Here is a 19973-nt window from a genome sequence, read left to right as displayed (position 1 = left end):
ATATCCTGTTTTTTGAGAATAAGATTATAAACCTTATTATCTGAAGACCTGCTATGTATTACAAATGTCCTACTTCATTTCTTTAGTTATAACTACAAACAAAACATATAAAATTTCAACTTCCTCTATGATTAGCCATAAATACTGAAGATTCACCCAGGGATTTATGCGACGCTCGCCGGCTTGGTCCATGGCGAGTTGTGGGTGAGCGTGGCATGGTGGAGCAGCTGAACAGAAGGTCAGTAGGCGTGTCACGCTGTCCGCTGGAGGTTGGCTCCCTCTGTCCGCCGTAAATACTCTCATCCGACAGGGTTCTCTGGATGGAGCGACGAATGGGCGGCGGACCTGGAAACAATGGCTTCAGATAGAGATGGAAACAGATAAGTGGCGGGACTCAGGTAAGTGAAAAATAGTGCAAATGTCCTTTCTTGTAAGTCCCACACAGTGTCATTGAGCTTAATCAACTCTACTGTCATGTTCCAAATATGATTTTATAAATGGATTACAAACATTGTAATCCATTGGATCCCTGGATGTTGCTTAACACTATATAAAAGTGTCTCTACATAAGTTGCAATATTTTTTTTCATACAATCAAATATATAGGCTGCTTGCTCAAGTGCACATTTGTGCTACTACCCCTTGTAGTGGCAAAAGCTGGAATTATTCAACTATTTATTCCTTACTTTTAGCTAATTATATCACTTTTAGCCAACCATTTCAAGGTGTATTCATTACAAACAGTTAAGTAAGTAAGCTAACAGTTTCGGTATTTATTTGTTAGGTTTACTTTAACCATTCAAAACTTTTTATCCATCAGTTACAGCTAACTATTTCAATCTCTCTGCTCACTCACCAACTAGTATTTAGGTGTGATTGCAGCTAATTGTTGATACAGTATAAACATAACACCAATTTGTAATCCCATTTTCTTCCTTAACAAAAATATATGGGGATATATTTTTTAAATCAAATTTAATTAATAAATAAATACATTTTAAAAATTGATCTCTATCTTTTAGCTCATGTTAGTTTGGTAAATGAGTTGAGCTTTCCACATAACACCTGGCAACACAAGGGTACAAGGACACCTGGTCAGTAACCATAATATTACTAGCATCAGTATATAGACATTTATGCTGCAGCCTTTTTCTGTACCTTCTCTTCACTTGTTGTGGGTGGAGGGCTGTCAAGTGTGATGAGCTTCTTCAAGTCTTCTTCCAGGCTGGACTTGGCAGTGTGCCGCTGGGGCGACTGGGAGCCCCGGAGATTAGCCCTGAGCTGCGGCTGACCGCCCAGCAGACCATCGCTCTGGTGCCGTCTGGAGAGAAAAGCTAAGTTAAGAAAGCCCAAAAGCAAACGTGCTGAAGGGGAGGAATGTAACAGAGCATGCCTGTGTTTAAAGGTCATCAGTTTAAATTCTGAGACACAGATTAGGCTCTGTAAATGATAAGAAGCTATAAGTATCCCCTCAAAATGTGATGTCAACATGCCCTTTACATGACACTTCGCCACTTTATTGCTTCCGACAGGAAAAGCTGTGGCTTGTGGAGCAGCTGTATAGTGTGAAAACAGCAGTTGTCATCAACCACAAATTACGCAATCATCCTTTGGGCCAAACAGTGAGACATATGATGCCCCGAATGAATGAAAACGGGCAATTATGTTTAGTCACCCTGCTCTGGGAACCAAAGGATTTTTTAACACAAAGTATGGTGCTACACCACATGGTGGCAGTGTTGGCCAAATCAGCATAAGTTCTGCTATCAGGTGAGCAGTCAGTGGGCCAAATAATGACTTAACAGTCATTCCTTCTCCCGGTCTCTCAAACATCAGCGCCAACAACAGCAGGATATATTTCTTCACTTTGCTGAATGATCATTATCACAACTTGCGCCACTTTTAAACACTCACAGATGTTTGGTGAAAACTATTCCCATCTTACTTGCGAGTGCTGCCAAAGTCCACAGAGTTGACAGTCCCCCCAGGTTTCCTCCAGCCTATCAGGTACTTGGAGGTCGCTCCTTGACGAGGGTAGAAACTCTTGCTCCCCGGGGACTGGCAGTTCTGGGACGTGGCCGAGGTGCCCGCAGCTGCTGCCTCGTCTTGCGGCGACGTGGGGCTGCAGCCCTGGCCAATCGGACTCCCTGAGTGGCCAGAACTGAGTGCGGGGTGAGACATGTGCACGGGTTAAAGAAGGTGAAACAGACTTTGATATTTATGTAATTGTAAAATATGCAAGCGCCGAGATTAAGTGGCTGCAAAATTGTTCGGAGTATTCGTGTGTTGGCCTTCTGTTGTTTAATTTATTTTGTCCTTTGTTCAATTAGCATGACTGATGGAGCGTCAATATCTGTAATTTGACTCAAATTTAATTCCCCGATGGCCACTTTTACAGTTCAAACTGTAAAAATACTTTGGCGTTTGCATGAACTGTTTGCATACATAAACAGAACATAACCGCATTAGTTTACCTGTCCCATCACTAGCTATCATTCCATCACTGTGGATGGGATCAACTTATGAATTTATAGACAAAAAAAATAGGACACAGTGTCCTTGCACTCCATTTCTTCAAATAACGTAGCTCGACATAAAAGCTAAAATTTTCAAACAGCAAGTTTTGTGTCTGGCTGCAAGCGCGCATGTGCATGCGCATACTATAAAACAAAGCTGCCAATGTACAGGTCTGGTGGAGCTGAGTTATTTCTGGCTGAGTGAAGAAGAGAGGGAGGAAAAGCTTTGGTTGATTCAAAGGAAGCAGGATTTAGGAGAGGGGAAACAGTGCTGAGCTCACAGTCTGCATTTCTAGCAACTTCAAGCACTTCCTTTCTATCATGGGCATCGGGAGACCGAGATACATAGAAATGCAAAACCGCGAGCACACACACACACACATACACATACACAGCTATTTCATTCTTCCTCTCTGCCTTTGTTAATGCCAAACCGCAGAGCTTTGGACTTTTCCATCTGGGATGGTGCAGGATATATCCGGACTACAATGAATCACTGTCTGTTTAATGAAACATTGATGTGGGGGCAAAAAATTCCTCAGCTGCCTACAGCTGACTATAACAGAACAGCAGCACACCTGGAGTGGGAGGCGGCATCACTCAGGCTGTAGGAGCCACTGTCAGGAACAAGGGGAAAGGCTGATGGACTCTTCGCTTGGATCTCAATGCCTCCAATGGCAAGAGAGTCTGGCGGTGGAGGTGGAGTGTCTGCGGCCCTCTGGCTGCTGCCTGTTGCGTCATCCTGCCATGGGATTTTGTCTTTGGCCCTGAAGGCACCGGTGGAAGAAGCCGTGCTGCTTTGTGTGGCAGTGAAGGAGGTGGCGTCGATGCCGCTGTCGGTGGAGGCGCCCTGAAGGTAGCCGTTGAGCTCGAGATCGCTCCGCACGCCTGAACGCGAGCCCACCTCGTACCACTTCTCATCGCTGTGGGCGGAACTGGAGGCGTTGCTCGAGAGGGTGTTGCTGCTCGACTGGCTGGATGAATACGGAGCATCCGCCTATTCAGGGACGAGAAATCAAATTAAATTATCATCGTAGCTTGCTATGAAATAAGAGCGAAGAAATCACATAAAATATTGAGTCTTGTTGAATCTGACTCACCTTCGTGCTTTTGTTCGGAGAAACATGGCCGCCCTGCTCTGATGGCTGGAGTCGAGGAATTACTGCCTTGGACACCACAGTGTCTGTGAGAAGCAAAGAAATATGGGTAATGAGGTCTGTAGAGAGGTGGAAAAACAGTAATAATCATGTTTTATTCCATCGCTAACACTGAGACCAGAGTTCGGCGTTCCTCTTACCCACACTGCTTTTGTCCCCCAGTCTGCTGGTCGCATCCCCCTCCCCAGTTCGGGACCATCCAACGCCAGTGCTGGAGCCGGCTTTGATCCCATTGACCCCGTCACCTGCCACCTGCCGCACAGACGACCCAGGGGACTGGCAGTTGTTGTTATTAAACCTGGAGGGGAGATGAGGGAGGTCAACTATGTTGCAAAGGCAGTGCAGCGGGACAATTTATCATAAGTACCCCATAGTGAGGGCTAAAACGTACCCATCAGGCATTGACTTCTGCCTCCAATGGGAAGAGCCCACGGGGTCTGTGTAGGGAAGACTGGAAGGGGAGTTTGTGTTGTGCAGCGTGCGGCCCATCACAATGGAGCAGGCGAGAGCGTAGTTGTCATTTCCTGGGGAATATCTGTGACGACACGCAAATATGTCATTAAAGACAAACAGCAGCTAGACAGCTTTTCAAAAATCAGTTTCGTAACAGTTTATTTATTTTGTGACCTTTTGGGGTTGAGGGGTCGCCCGTCGCTGGACACACTTCTGGGAATAGCAGCAGGGTTGCGGTCGCCGAAGTCTGAAGGCGGGGCCTTGATGAGCGTTCCCCCTGTGCCAGCAGCGCGTGTTTGCGGGCTGGATGAGGTGCGCGGCCACTTGGTGTTGTTGTTGGTGGGCCTGAAGGGGAACTTTAACTCGTAGGGCATGCCCTCCTTGTGGTTCTTGTAATCCACAAGTGGCATGTGGTAGATTTCTGAGCAGCCTCTGTTGGCACATGAAGCATTCACAGACAGAATAGTTTAAAGACAGCCCCAACGGACAAGTACATTACAGTTTCTCTCATATCTATTGATCATCTATATCCACTAGGGTTTATTAAATTGGCATATGACAAAATGCTCCTTTAATCACTACTTTTCCACCCCTAAGATACCTCATTAAGCAGATCATAGTGCTAGCAGCGCTAGTTATAATGATGTAACTGCAGAAGCAGTGGATTAATAAAAAAGAAAACCCAGACCAGTGGATGTGAGTTGATATTAATCAGTGGCAAATCACATCACAACGGTATAACAATTAGAAATTAATTATTTAGGAGAGGTTAACATCGTCCAACGTCCCAACCCTAATATCCCCTCTACCTGCGTGGTGTTGAGTCCTCATGAGGGGGAATGATGACCACCTTGACAGTAACCGAGGTTCTGAGCAGGTCGATCATCTGCTCGTGAGACAGCGAGGCCACCGACACCTTGCAGATCTCCACCAGCCGGCTGCCCTGCCTGAGCCCGGCCTGCCAAGCGTACCCATAGGGCTCCACCTCAGCAACGATGCCCTCGAAGTTGACATGAAAGCCCAGCTGGCCCAGGGCGTTACGGCGCAGGGTCATCTCTGTGGTCTGACTGCCCTTGGTCAACATCTACAGAACAGACAGAATGAGAGAGAGCGAAAGAAATGCATGATGTTTAAAACTTTTGCAAACAATTTATGACCAATCAGAGCAGCGTGGACTGACTCAGGAGGAAGGCTTTAAAGGGAGAGGCACTAAAATGTAGCGTTCAGACAGAGAGTGAAGAGAGGTGCTGCATCAATGGACGGTATGAGTATGAGTGTTTTTTAAAAATTAAAGCATGTAAACATTTTCTAGTAGCCACCCTGAATGAAATGAAGCAGAAAATGCGCAGAATATGGGATCTTTAAAATGCATCTGACACTAGCTCTCATCCAAGCTGAGGCTCCCATTTCAACCACATACTATGAATACTAAGCACTTTAATTTAAATTATTCTGTACACTCCCATGATAGCTGACTACCATCAGACATCCTATCTAGTTTTTCCTCAAACTGTGGGGAGTTAATTGAAATGTAAACAGTAGTTAGTACAGCCTGGGAGCAGATCACAGAAGGAGCAGATGATGCCTGCAACAAAGGCCATGAAAAAAAAAAAGGGAAAAAAACCCAAAACCTCACAGTCCTGCTTTACAAAGACGGGCACGTGCCAGAACTGGTAGCAAGCAGCAGTAAATCTTTACCGTTTACCACCAACTAGAACTTTAATGTCACAAGATTGATCCAAATGCCCAAACAAAAGGCAGTGCTTTACCTCCACATATACACCACACTGGAAGCCTCAGTTGTGATATCATATCACCAAATTACTATGTATAAAGCTCAGCTTGACTTATAATTATAGAGTCAACACAACAGCTGTGGCTTTTTGGTGACTGTATAATTTGAGGCTACACCCTTATGTTGCTATAATAAAATCAACAATACGTCGTTTTTCGTGCTACTGCTGTCAAGGAAGTGGTCAGATGAAATATCAGACATCACCGATACCAACTTCACGAGGCACCTTTCGCCCACATACCTGTTCACTGGCTGTTTATTCTACTGTTGTAGTCACTGTTATCTGTACGGGATACTCTTTCCAGATGACTACACAAAAATGTAAACATGATAAAAGAAGTATGCGTTCAGATAGTCAGCTGTGCGAGGACTGTGGTGTTCATTACAAGCTGTCTGTCAGAGGCGGGGTGTGTGGCTCAGTGGAACCTCTGATAGCCGCAGCAGATGGTGTGTGCTAATGAGATGTACTGTCATAGACAGTAGTGGTGCCCCACTGACCTCCAGTCTTTTGACAACCTCTCCGAAGTCCTCTGTGTTGTTATTGATGGAGCGCAGTGATACGCTCTCGCCGCGCTCATAGTAGATCTTCATGGAGGCGGGGCTCCCCGTCGACCACCCGATCACATCACGTGTGGCGCAGTTAAACACCACCGCTTTGGCCTCCTGATCCAACAGGATGATGAAGTCATTAGAAAGGGCCAACAGGCACTCGCGCTCAGCACCGGCGACCTGGTCTTCAGCATGAACCTGCCAGGTCACGGCCCCCAGGCTCCGAAGCTCCGCCCCGCTGTACGGACGCACCTTCTCCCGCCGTTTGTGCGCCAGAGAGATGAAGGGGAACTTCCCCGTGGGCTCCACCGGAGTACTGGTCACGTGACGCTCTGCCAAGTCCCGCAGATACTCCTGCCGCGTGCGTGTGGCCATGGCGCCAAACTTATCCGACTTGTGGGCTGCGTTCTCGGCGTTGATGACTTTGCTCAACAGGAAGTCCCTGAAGACGGTGGACTTGGGGAAGGTCACGCCCTTGGGGATTGGTGGGCCGAAGGAGGGAACGTCCTGGGAACGGGTGACGGCCACACTGCAGAGAGAAGAAGAGGAGAGGAGGGTTTGAGGTCACTGCTGTAGTGTGTTAAACATTGTACACTCAGCAGCCACTTGTGCAGTCTTGTACAACAGCTATGCCACAAATTGTACTTCCACAAAGCTTAGTATTTTTCAGTTCTTGCTGACACTGTTTAAAAAGGTGATAATTTCTCCTTATGTTTCTTGTTGAGGTTGTGGAGGGTGGTGTTGTTTTAGAGTGCATTATATTAGAAGGTGTTCCTATTACTCTGCCCTTCTCGTGTATGTAAATACGCTGGCTCTCAATATAATGAAACTACAACCTCGGTAATGAACAGGAAGTTATATTAATACCTCTCTGACTCTGTCTATTTCTGTACACAGAGCAAAACCGATTTTACAATGTGGTCGCCATGGTTGCAAAACTATACAGCAAAACAAATAAGACAATTTCAACAGGATTTGTTTATGTATATGTGAAGACAAATACTGTACAACAAAAACATAAAATATAGCATTATACGTTATACAGAACTGAAACATTACACATCTTCATTTTTTCCCTGATGGTCCCATGACCAGGAAAACAACACTGCGCTGCAAGGACAAACAGCACATGGGCTTGTCAAGAAAAAAACATAGTGGAGACATCTTTACATAGTTTCCTCTAAGGCATTGTTGCCTTTGACCTGTTTCACTTGTGAGGATAAAGGAGGGCGTTAGAATTCCTCCGGGCAAGGCTCTCCTCCTGTTACCCTCTGCTGCTCCTATTCCATCTGCAAACAATGGCCGTCCTTGAGTTACTATAAATTAGTGAACAGGTGCAGGTAATGTTGTCTCATACCTGTTCGTGAGAAAATGAGCTCAGTGTACAACTAATTCAGCAAAGTGTGCTTTCCAACACACTGGGATTAATTTACCATATGGGAGGAATAGCTCTGTTTCTCAATTCAGTTGGCAGCATGTTTATACCCACTTTGGCTGTGTAATTTCTTCTGAAGAGTGAGGTTGTATAGAGGCTGTAAGTACATATATATATACAGTCAGTTGCATGTTCACTAAAGGCTCATTAGAAAACTGGAAAAGCTGATGTGACAGTCCTGACAAGCGTCTATCCAGCTCATTTAACAGATAACGCAGCCATTGCCTGTAGCAGAAATGTTGCAAACCATGCCTGACTAAACGCGGCGTATAAATACCATACATCCAATCACAGCTGACAGGCCAGCTCCCAGTGCTGCTGACACCCTGCCACTCTCAGCTACATCATGGTATGGAAGAGGCAGTGCTAGAGCAGCTAGAGCTAGCGAGCACAAATGGCCTATGCTTCCTAAACAAAGGTCTAGTTATGCAATCTGCTCTGCTGGCCCCGTGTGACTTTGAGGCAGCGGTTGAAAGCCACAGATTAGCACCCCGCTGGCCCCGGGCCACTTACTCCTCTAATGCTCTGGTCTGGCTCGATATGACCTGAGTATTATCCAAATCTCAGCAGCAGGCAACAACAGGCTATTAATAACGGGATGACTCGACAAATCACAACATGCTCTTTATTAACAGAGATTAGAGGAGTTAAGACACGCCACTATTGACATAGTATTTTTGTAAGAGTCATATGATGTGATGAGAAAGATCAAAACAAACGGTAATCTTTTTTAAGCCAGTATACACAGGCCTGTCATGATGAGCAATTTATTATCCCAGAAATGACTGGCAACAGTCTGAACAATGTTATTGTCATTTTATGCCACTGATATAATAACATAAGAGCATAATAACGCAAGTACACCCTTTAAAGGGCGATAAACTTCTAATTCATAATATTCAGACACTGGACTTGGAATATAAAAAAAGGATAAAAATGTTCTAAAGTAAAATAAAACAACTTCACCAAAACAATCAGTAAAATGTGTAAAAATGCTAAGTGCTGCACTCTTATAACGGTAGGGAAACACTGCTAGTCAATATGGCATCATGTATACTAAAATTATCATGTAAACAAACACACATGTAAACACAACAGGCAATATCAAGGTGAGCAAAAATGATCAAGGTCATGTACATTTATCCATAAGTGGATAGTATAAGATACATACGGTAAGATAAGTGCCATAAGTCGATAATTATTGTGACAGGCCTATGTGTGTGTGTGTGTGAGAATCTGTGTGACTGCGATGTGTGTTTATGTTTGCAAACATGCGGTTAGTGATCTGCTGAAATCCACAGAGCTAATGGTATGCAAGAGGTGGCAAAGTCAAATCACTGCATCGACTACACTGCGTTTTTTTAACGAAACCAACACACCAACTCAAACACCTTTAACTCACCTCCTGGTTTCACCAAAAAACAAGCATGCTCTTCACAGCATTACTGCACAGAACCCTGAATCTTTGATGCAAGAAGAAGATTTCCCAGCCGATGAGAACTTGATTCTGTTCTGTAGCCACAATCCAACACTCAGTATGGTGTAGCAAATCCTCGTAGCCTGTGCTCTCTTGTCGGGACCCACATTTTTTTCCAAACCATCAGGGAAAAGCATCCATGAAAGGACTTGTGACCAACAGTCAGGAGGGAAGTCTTAGCATATGGCGCCTCGATCCACAGAGTATGAGTAGCAGCCAAAGGTTGGGAGTGTGTGTGTCTTTGGGTGGGGTAGCTAGATTGTCCTCAAGGATTCGGTGTCCCGCGCCTCTCCATTTCATCCATAAGGCAAACCAGGAGAACAAGCATTTCACTCTGTCTTTTCCCAGAGTATAAACTAGAAAAAATGCCTCCTTCAGGCAAAAAGCAAGCTGAATGAAGGTGTCCACAAGTCAATGAGGATGGAGTGGCTGGACGGAAAAAAAAACTTGCCAGAGAGCTGAAAAAATTAGGCTAGAAATAAATTAGCCCAAATTTGACGCGGGTGTGAGCTGAGAGACAGAAGGCTGCCCTGACCCGTCCGATCCTGAGATGGACTGTGTGAGCTCTGAGGGAGCTCTCAACAATCCCTCCCTGCTCACATGCATGTCCGGGTGAAGAGAGCACTTCATGTGCATGGCGCTAACTCCTTCAGACCATTCCGGCTCACGCTGCCCAAAGGCAAAGTGGCAGGCAGGGAGAAGAGGAGGAGGAGGAAGAGGAGAAAAGGGGGGGAGAGGCTTGTATTATATGAGTGTGTGAAGAGTGAGCCTTTGAGTGAAATAGTGCGCATGGGGAAAAAGTGCGCGCATGTGTGTGTAACTGTGTGCAAGTGAGCATGAGAAAGAGGTAAAAAGGAGAAACGGGAGTGACAGGGAGCAACTATGTGTGTATAATATCTGTGTATGCAGAGCACGGAGAGTGTGTGCGGTGGGGTAGCGATGCATAAGTGTGAACAGTGGCACAGAGTTGCAGTCTGATCATCACGAGGCAGAGCGAAGGAGAGGAGGAGGAGGAGGTCTCCCATCGGTTCGACAGCTACTGCAGCGCTAATCTACCCGATTTGACTATAATCAGACAAATGTATACTCACGCAGACACGCAGAAGACATGAACGAAGAGGGGGGCGGTCACGCAACAGGCTTTTATGTTTGACCCATGCCTTCCAGTCAATGCTTTTGTCTTAATGCTACTGTAGCTGAAAACAACAACACTGCTGGTAGCACTGGAGCTTTTAAGGGTCCTGTAAAAAGGGCCCAGTTCTGCACTCAGACGGAAAGTTACAACCAGATTTCTATTCAACATCGCTACTGGGTTTTGGTCAGTCTGGCCTACTTCAAATTGTAATGAGTGTCCTTAGTGTCTAGATACGGTCATATATATTCATAGCTGGTGGGCTAACCTCAACCTCTCAATTCTCTGAGACGTTAAACTGGAAACCTTTCCAAGGCTTTTGGTAGGATGTCAGATTTTTCTAAACCTGTACTTATCCAGGAAGAGGTTTTGTTCAGCAGACATACACCATCACTGCTTTTTCCTTCTTCCTTCTTCCTTCCTCTAGTAGACAAACACAAAACCACACAGTAGTGCTGCAGCTCTACATCTCATTGATTAATCTGTTGATGAATTTTCTCTGTTAACCAATTAGTTGTTTGGTCGATAAAATGTAAAAACAAGATGGCGAAATATGTTGATCACGTCCAAGATGGTGTCCTTAAATGTCTTGTTTCACCCACAGACCAAAGATATTCAGTTTATGGTCATAGAGGAGGGAAAAAAACTGAAAATATTCCCATTTAAGAAGCTGGAATCAGAGATTTTTTCTTTCAAAATTACTAAAAAGGGTTAATTGTTGCAACTCGACAACACAGAATGTATACTTGTGTAGAAGAATAAAAGATTTGGAGGCGTTTCCATTCAGGTCTTCACACATTTACTGTACGCCTCCAAGCTTAATTGGTTGTACATTACGACCCACCTGTAGCACGTGTTGTCCGAGCAGGGATTGTGCACCCGTACGATGATGAAGACATGCTGAAAGTGAGAGCGGATGGCCTTGGGGGTGAAGGGGTGAGCGCCAGGCTCCTGGAACACGATGGTCACGATGTCGTTCCCTATGTGCCTCTTCCTCAGCAACTAGCAAACAACAAAGTTGTAATTAGAGAAGCGTGGGACTTGAATCAGAAGCAAAGTCATACCAGGAATTTGGGAAATTCTATTTAATGACAAAACTGTGCAGACAATAAAGGTTTCTTTAGAAGGAAAGGTGGATGGGAATAAAATCTGATAATGGACAAAAGTCATATGATGCATTCCTCTAATTGTTTCACCCATACAAAGGAGTTTTCCATTTCCTGATACACGACTAAAAGGTATAACACAAAGGCTGGGCTTCCCATCCTTACCTGTTGTTTGTTGTTGGGTGTGTAAGGCAGCAGAGTCGACACATGGAACATGAGCTCGTAGTCCTTGAAGGACGTGTACAGGGAGTGAGTGCCTGTGGAATCCGCTGCAGGAAAAACGGCAAGACTCATTGTACAATTACTGCCATCCATCTCTCTCACACGTGTGTTCAGTGTTTTCTGTGCAAGACAGGATGCAATTTCACCCAAACAACAATATGATATAGTGTGCGGTGGCTCAGTGTCAGCCTGGATAAGATGACTGTCAAAACCAACGCTCAATCAACTCTTTTACTTCAGTGTTAATAGCTACAGACCTAAACAAATGTCACATCATCATGATTTTATAGGTTTCTTAAGTGGGAATGTATTATAATATATAATTTGCAATTGTAATATCTGTCAAAATGTTTAAAATGATTATTTTTTTTACCATATCTTGCAGCCCTAGTTTTAGTCAAGAGAGATTCCTGAAAGACTGATGCAGTTACTGTACAATATACAGCATGCAGTCAATCGTAGTGAGTGGACACACATGAGAAGAAACGAAAGTGAAAGTGTCACAAGAACAGCATGGTGGGAGCATACTGGGTCCAGCCAAAGTAAATATTTGACCAGGAGCAAGGCCAAGGGGCAAAGTACAAGCACTATGAAGAATAGTGCAACATGATGGAGGGGAATCCCTGAATGCTAACCAAGACCTGCGTTTGAGAATCAAGCCCTTTCTATGTGATCAGGCATCAGATCAATGACAATAATTGGTTGCTTTAAACGTCCATTGTGTAGGATTTAGTGGCATCGAGCGGGAGAAAAAACCTGAATACCGTCTTCCTACCCTCCCCTACGGTGACCACTAAAAACACGAAAATGCAAAAGGCCGTCTTTAGAGCCAGTGTTTGGTTTGTCAGTTGTGAGCCACTGTAGAAACATGGCAGTGCAACATGGCGGACTCCATGGAAGATATAAGACACTCATTCTCTGGTTAAGAAAACACAGTAATTCATTTTCAGGTATTTAAACTAAACATTAATCTCCTTAAATGCTACAGGACCTTTAAAATGCACCAAAACCTGGGTCACTAAAAGGACAAGTTCTGTGTGTGATCTAGAGGTGTGTTTAGGAGGCATTACTTTTGGTGTCCAGCTGGGCTCTGTACTTGGTGAAGCCCTTGAGGCGAACAGTGTCCCCCAACAGCTGGAGGAACTCTTCCAGGGCCGGACCAGCCATCTCGTTGTTGTACATCTCCTCCTCGGTGCTCTGACCTGCTCGGCAGTACATCACCCCCACCTTCACTTGAAAACTCAGCTGGGGAGCAGAAAACAAGCCAACGCAATATTTATTTAACAGTTCACGTTAGGACGGACAAGAACAATAAATTCCAGTTCTGTACAAATTCAGGCAAGCAATTTTACAGAGCAGATTCTGTAAAATAACACTTGGTTTTTGAGCTTTATCCTCCTACCCCTTGTTCATCCAGTTTCATCAGCTGCTCAGTGACTTTGGGTGTGTTGAGGGCCAGTCTGAGGCAGGACAGATCCAGCTCTGGCAGGAGGTACTCCAGCACCTCTTTGATGGGCAGACCGCGGGTGGTGCCGTGCTTAGAGGTGGAAGGCACGGCATCCTCCAGGATAGAACCTCGAAGGGTTGTGAGCTGAAAAGACGGAAACAGGGAGAGGAATGTGAGAAATGGAAAGAATGCATCTCAGGAATCCTTGAACTATCTCGGAGATGGAAACACTGATAGCAAAACATGCCAGACAAGACATGAGGGGGAAAAAAAGAAACAAGTCCCTGCAGGTTTTAAAGTAACACCATCCTCTTAGTGTAGTCTTAAAAAAGCTGACATGAGACAACAAGACAATTATGACTCAAGGCCCTGGGTAAATAGAAAGTCGAACTGAGGAAGAAGAGGTGGGAGGGCTGGTCCAAGCATTCTGCGTACACAGAGTGTGCATTGTGCTGGGCTCTGGGAGTGAACTCAATTGCTCGGCTATCATAAGCAGCTGGAAAGGACCGAGACTTTCTCTCCTACAAGCTTGAGGCCGTGCAGGGACCGTTTACAATAGACCTGTGTTCACCATGTTTGGAAGGTGGGATCGGGGGCGGGGGTCCTGTGGTACTTCAGTCTAAAGTGCGGGGGTTTAATCACATGCACCTGTCCTGCTTCAGTCCACAACAAGCAGCCTCAGGCAGGTGCCTTAACCTCTGTCTGGGAATGTTCGTCCATATTATAAATCCCATAACCCAAAATCCCAAACCAAACACAGACGACAGGGGCCAACATAGCAACTAAATATGACAGTCTATTTTTACTGAAACACAGAACCACACAGTGGTTTGAGGTTGCTGGGCACTGACAGGCCTTGGAGGCTGTAAGATGAGTGCTCTTCATAAAGTTTCTTCACACATTGCTGATATTGGGAGACAGCTGAATAGCCCGAGGGCTTGTTGCATAATAAGAAACAAGGGCTGAGACTTGTTTTACCTCGAGCTGGTCTTCCTGGTACTTGCAGAAATAGTAGTTATTGAACAATAAAGACTTTATAAACACATAAACAGGACATAAGATCCGAGCAAGCGTGTCTGTCTAATAGCACAAAGACGACAACAAAATTATAACAAAAATTAATGTCTTTCCACAGACTGTATAAAGCATGGATATAGTCTCTGTGACATCACCTAGAGGTTTCTGAAAAGCCATTGTGAAGCACAGTGTGTTTACTCCAGCCTTCACCATCTTGGCAGTGCTGACTCCCAGCTGATCCAAAAATGGGCATTGTCAGCTGAGGTAGACTGAATGAAGCCTGGTTGCTGGCAGCTAGCTAGACAGCTTGCAGCTAGCTGCCACTCAAAGTGGCATATGCATAACTTTAAGCCTTAATATAATTTAAACAAGTGAGTTACATAGCTAGAATTAGTATGCCTGGAGGCCAGTCAAGTTACTGTGCCTGAGCTATGGCATTGAATAATGGGCAGAACACTTACTTAAGCAAAACATTATGATGTCACAATGCATTTAACCTCTAACCTTTTGGATATACAATGCCATAACTTAACACAATCTTATCCTATTAGATATTTGTGTAAAACTGTATGGTAATTATTGTAAGAAATCTTGAGTCATGGCCAAAAATGTGTTTGTGAAGTCACAGTGACCTTGAATCTGCCAGCTAACTTATAATCAGTTCATCCTTGAGTCACGGTGGACATTCGCACCAAATTTAAAGAAATTCCCTCAAGGCGTTCAAGGCATTGGCTTCATTTCTCAGCCTTGAGGTTGTGTCTCTTCTCACCAGAATCAAAATCTCAAATTTATGAGTGCAAAAATAACAACTGACTGCAGCGTTAAATGCTGTGAGCAGATTCCCTCCACAGCAGGAAGAATTTATGTGACCTGGTGCGGAGGTTGAGGTTGGGGTGTAGGAAGGATAGGACACTTTGACTGACCTCGCTGGTTCTGAAGATGAGGCGGTAGTTATACTGCTGGCCGTGGTCCTTGTCCTCCTCCAGCTTCTCCCGGCGCAAGCTCACTGCTACTGGACCCAGCGCCTCGTCTATTCCAAAGTAGTTCCAGTGGTCTGAGGAGGAGGAAGTGCCAGAGGAATGGGCATAATGTCTCACTTTGAAAAAAAACCCTCACATGCATATGCTAATGAGTACAATGAAAACAGGTAAATGTATCTTACCTCTAAGATAGAAGAACTTTCTGTAGTAGTAGGCTCCCAGGTCCACGTGCTCCACAATGTACTGTTTGCCCTTTTCGCTGAGCGTACTGGGGCCTTCCTTTGGTCCCTCTAGCACTGCTACTCCAGCATTTGTGCAGTGCGTGCTTACAGATGTTTCATACATGCTTACTTCCACACTCCCTGAGCTGCTGTTACCTGCTCCACCACCCACAAGTCCATGATACCCTGCCCCGCCTGCTCCCAGTCTGCGCCTCCCGTTGCCATCTGCACCGATCTCATTGCGGAAGCAGGGGCAGCTTAGCAGCATTTCATTGCTCTGTTCGTCCCCTGCTTCCAGACCAGGACTGCCCCTGTTACTGAGCTCTTCCTGGCTGCCACTCGGGGAGCTGTAAGGCAGGCTGTGTGTGGACGAGAGGGTAGAGGTAGCCGAGGCTACGGCAGCAGCAGATGCCCCAGTGGTGGTGTTTTTCCTCTTGCCTGCCATCTGCCGCAACTGAGTAACTTCGTTGAGGTCAAACAACGTGCTCTGAACATCATAGTGGGCAAAGCCTCTCTGACACACCCAGGGCTTGAAAGGGAGGCCAATGTCCTCTGTCCGGCTGTCCTCTACATCAGACCCTGCTCTGGGGGAGTCCGACTCACCCCGTACGCTCCGAAGTTTACGGAATATAGACTCACCCCCCGTCTCGGATTTAGTTCTTCTCTTTGGGGGCTTATCCTTGGCTTTATGGGGCTGGCTGTCTATGCCATCATCCTGAAGATCAATGCTGGCCTGCTTGGACCCAACATTCAGCATGTCCTCAAGTTTCTCTGGAGCAGGGCTGCGCTGATCAACTTTGCCCCCTTGATAGCCCTTAAGCATTTCAAAGAAGCTCTCTCCAGATGCTCCATGCTGATCTATCGAGGAGGTGCTACCATATTCACGATGAAGAGGGGACCATTTGGCTCCCGATGTTGGACCCCAGTCCTCTCCACTGTCTCCACTACCTTCCATTTCACTGATAGTCATGTCACTGTTGCTGCGCTGACGGATGCGTCTCTGTCGTGGGTTTCTACGTGCAGGACCTCGGTAGTCTCCTGGGGCAAGGTAACGGGTGTCCGGGCTGTAGTTGTTCGCTGTGGCCTGGGTTCGATTCTTCAAAGTATTGTGGATGTTACGCAGCATTGACGAGTCCTGAGGGCTCATTATAGAGCCTAACTTAATGTGACTTTTTCCAGCAGAGGACACACTAGAGTTCTCAGGCTCTGAGTGCCACATAACCCCTGTAATGTCTTTTCTTGGTGGCCAGTCTGCCACACGAGCCCGTACACCCATTTTAGGCACTCCTGTGCTCACAGTGGCATGGACATTGTCTGTGCGGGTTGGCACAGCTCCTCCATTGGCCATACGGAGGTGGCGGGTGTAAAATTCATCAGTGGCGGGGATGGTACCCCCAACAGTGCGCTCCATGGGTGGGCGCTTCAGGCTGGTCATGAAACCAGTGCCAAAGGCTAAAGGCACTTAGCAAGGGGACATGGCTGCCTCTGGGATGGGATGTGGCTCCCTGACTTCATGTGCAGGTTGATTGTCTGGATCAAAAAGTGAAGAGGCAGAATAAGGGAAGGGGCAACCCCACCTTTTCAGCACTCAAGTCTGCATGCTGTCTCCTCAAATGTGTCCACTTTGCAACTTGGCATGTTTTTTATATATATAATCCTGAAAACAAAGGAAAATATCAGTTAGTACACAGAGTAAGAGCTAATAATCAAAAACACATCAGTTTCGTGACTCAAACAACTTATGTAAGACTGGAAATGAGAGAGAGCAAGCTGGAAAACAGGTCATAAATTAGTGCCCTGTTACATTCTCATTGACATGGTAGAGAGCACAGTGGTAATTACAATCTCACTTCTGAGGCAAAAAACAAAAGTATCTATATCTCTATATCTTTTTCACTGCTCTTCATGTTTAGTACTTATTCACACCACATCTCAGCTCTTTGCTTGTAACCTTTCCTATGACAATAAATGTGTCAGAGCCATCTTAACAAATATGCAAACATCTCCTCTCAGAACAGAGTATGGATGTTGTCCCCCCCCCCCTCTGAAGGCCTTTTACGAGCAAGCGTAAAGTCACTGACATGTTCAATTTTCGATAAAGAGGTGGGCCTAATTTTTAAACCAATTTCAGAATAAGCGTCGAGGGGAAACATGAAAGCTCAGGCAAATTCAGAAAATGACTTTTTTTTTCTTAAAAGTCTGAACAAAATGATGCCTTGCTCTGATCAGTGAATTTATCTAAAGTTTGCAATTTGATAAACCTGTTCAGGACTCTGGATCTACATCTGTACCTCTAAACTTCCCTGTGTCCCTGACTCTTGATTGTACGACCATCCTTCCTTGCCTTTGGTAGCCAACATTTGTCAGTTGCAATAATGAGTTGCAGTTTTCTCAATCAAATATTCCAAGCTGCACATCAAAAAGCAAAGGGGCCCTTTGAAAGTCATCTGAGAAGAAGTGAGTGATGATCCTCTGCCTGACAAATCAGGCCAATTTGGCAGTGAGACACTGGGGGAGATTAAGGCTCCACTCTCAGTCAGCCCTGCCTGGCTGTGACTGTGATCACATTAGCTGCTAGCAATCAGTGCACTGTGACGGGCCTACAGCACAGGCGCCTTCACACTACATCCCAACATCAGGGCCAAGTTTACGCTAACTGAGAGGAAATTCATTTGCCTTTGCTTTAAACAATAAAAGCAATCAAAGACGTGTATCTTTTCTCAGTCACAGAATTAAAAAGTAGTGCATAATAATAATACCATGTGAGCAACATTACCACAGTTGCACAGTCTGCTGAGACATGGGTCAAATGTTCCCTAGACAATGCAGACTGTTTGATAATATCAACATCAATACACAAGTCAGAAAAAGAGTGCAAATGTGTGTAAAATCTCAAAGCTCTGGAGATGATTCAGTTTGCCTGAGGCAAAGCATCCGGAGTCAGCTTTTCTTCAAAACATAGAAGATTGTTTTCTCTCAACAAATTTCTAAACCTGTGCGTTTTATGCAGCAGAGACTCCATCTGTTAGTCAAATATCAAGCAAAAGCAAGTAGCATTAGATCTTGAAGTTGGACTAACAGCCATAAGGCATAAAATTATGCCTCTTAGTCTTACTACAATATCTTACTGTTCTAGTCTAACAATGCGTTGAACTGTTATTTGTTGTAGAGCTCAGCCGATACTGGATTTTTGGGCAGATAGAGTGCTTGGTAGCACAGTCAGTTGCTACGGGTTGTCTCTCTCAGTGGTTGTTGTGGTCCAGCTTGGAAAATACCAATGTATTCATCTAGATTTTAGATTGTAAATACCAAGCATGCTTGAATTTATCGGGGCAGCTGTGAGTAGTAGTTCTTGCAATTTCAGAATCAATATATACAGGTGAAGTTAACAATAACCAGCAGATCTCAACAAGGGGGAGCCACAACCTTATGCATTCATTAAGTTCTTTAATAAAGAAATTACATCATATATCAGCACATATTGGATTACTTATTACAAACTTTTTTGAACGGTTTGCCATCTGAAAGCAGTAGTGAACAAGGTCTTCAGACAATAAATTCATTATTGAGAGTTTCATATGGAGTTCAATGTCCTAACAACACTCTGATAATAAGCTGATAAGAGCAAGATTATTTGCATAATACCAGCAAAGGATAAAATGGACAGGGCAATTTAAAGATTCAAACCCATGATATGACAGCCTCATGGTTACATGATATGTTATCTTGAACCAGAGGAAATTTAAAAAAAAAACATGAATGCAAGTATCGCCACTGTGATCTTTCCTCTGTCACATGAGAAAGGTTCCCAACTATACACTCTTCTATTATGCAGGCACCCATTCTTTGGGGGATGGGAGTTAAGTGTCTCGAGCGGATTAATAAAAACTCATTAAGTAATTAAAAAAAGACTCATTCATGTCCTACTAACACCCTCAGTCTCTGACATGAATGAGAGTGGAAAATAGTCAGGGAGTGTAAGTTAAACTGCAGGTCCTGTCCCAGAGTGTTGAGCCTCGTTCCCTCATGCTGCTGAGTGTCCACAGGGACGGACAGAAGAATAGAAGCAACACACACACACACGAACACACACGTCCCAGAAAACAGGCCTCTGTCTTTTTCTGATCAAACTCAAGAGTGTGGCGAAGAGACTGAGAGAGTGTGTCTTGTGAACGTTTGTGTGACAGAGGAAGACTAAGAAAAATAAAAAGACCCACAACATAACAACTTCCAACCAATCCTATCATCCCTTATCCATTGCCTGCAGAATTAAACAGAACCATTTTTTCACAAGTCTATGTGACATGTCCGGACAGCTTCAGCCTGTTGACTAAATGAGGTTAACTTTCTGTAATTGATGCTCTGACCTCCCAGCTGGTCGCTCAGGCCCGTCGAGATGAGCGATGAGCGACTCAGTGGTACAGATGCGGACGAAGCTGTGGTGATGTTGTGCCACACTTCTGAGG

General features: G+C 45.0%; 1 protein-coding gene across 1 annotated transcript in view; it reads right to left on the bottom strand.

The window, feature by feature from the left end:
• The window catches only part of LOC311274173 (signal-induced proliferation-associated 1-like protein 1), a 38459-nt gene that overhangs the window by 3066 nt on the left and 15420 nt on the right, over nt 1–19973 (bottom strand). The window contains exons 2-17 of the mRNA XM_084381634.1: nt 15469–17164; nt 15230–15360; nt 13245–13433; nt 12913–13087; nt 11786–11889; nt 11359–11516; nt 6420–6999; nt 4936–5210; nt 4301–4558; nt 4065–4208; nt 3814–3971; nt 3617–3699; nt 3095–3513; nt 1946–2161; nt 1159–1321; nt 157–358 (exon numbers count right to left, since the gene is read on the bottom strand). Coding sequence (XP_084237760.1) covers nt 157–358; nt 1159–1321; nt 1946–2161; nt 3095–3513; nt 3617–3699; nt 3814–3971; nt 4065–4208; nt 4301–4558; nt 4936–5210; nt 6420–6999; nt 11359–11516; nt 11786–11889; nt 12913–13087; nt 13245–13433; nt 15230–15360; nt 15469–16942 — 4729 coding nt within the window. The 5' untranslated portion in view covers nt 16943–17164. The remainder of the gene's footprint in view (nt 1–156; nt 359–1158; nt 1322–1945; nt 2162–3094; nt 3514–3616; nt 3700–3813; nt 3972–4064; nt 4209–4300; nt 4559–4935; nt 5211–6419; nt 7000–11358; nt 11517–11785; nt 11890–12912; nt 13088–13244; nt 13434–15229; nt 15361–15468; nt 17165–19973) is intronic.

This window comes from Pagrus pagrus, assembly GCF_965226575.1.
Source record: "Pagrus pagrus genome assembly, chromosome: 18".
NCBI classification, from domain to species: domain Eukaryota; kingdom Metazoa; phylum Chordata; class Actinopteri; order Spariformes; family Sparidae; genus Pagrus; species Pagrus pagrus.
The sequence above is the reverse complement of the archived record's forward strand: the minus strand, read 5'-3'. Positions and strand labels throughout refer to the sequence as shown.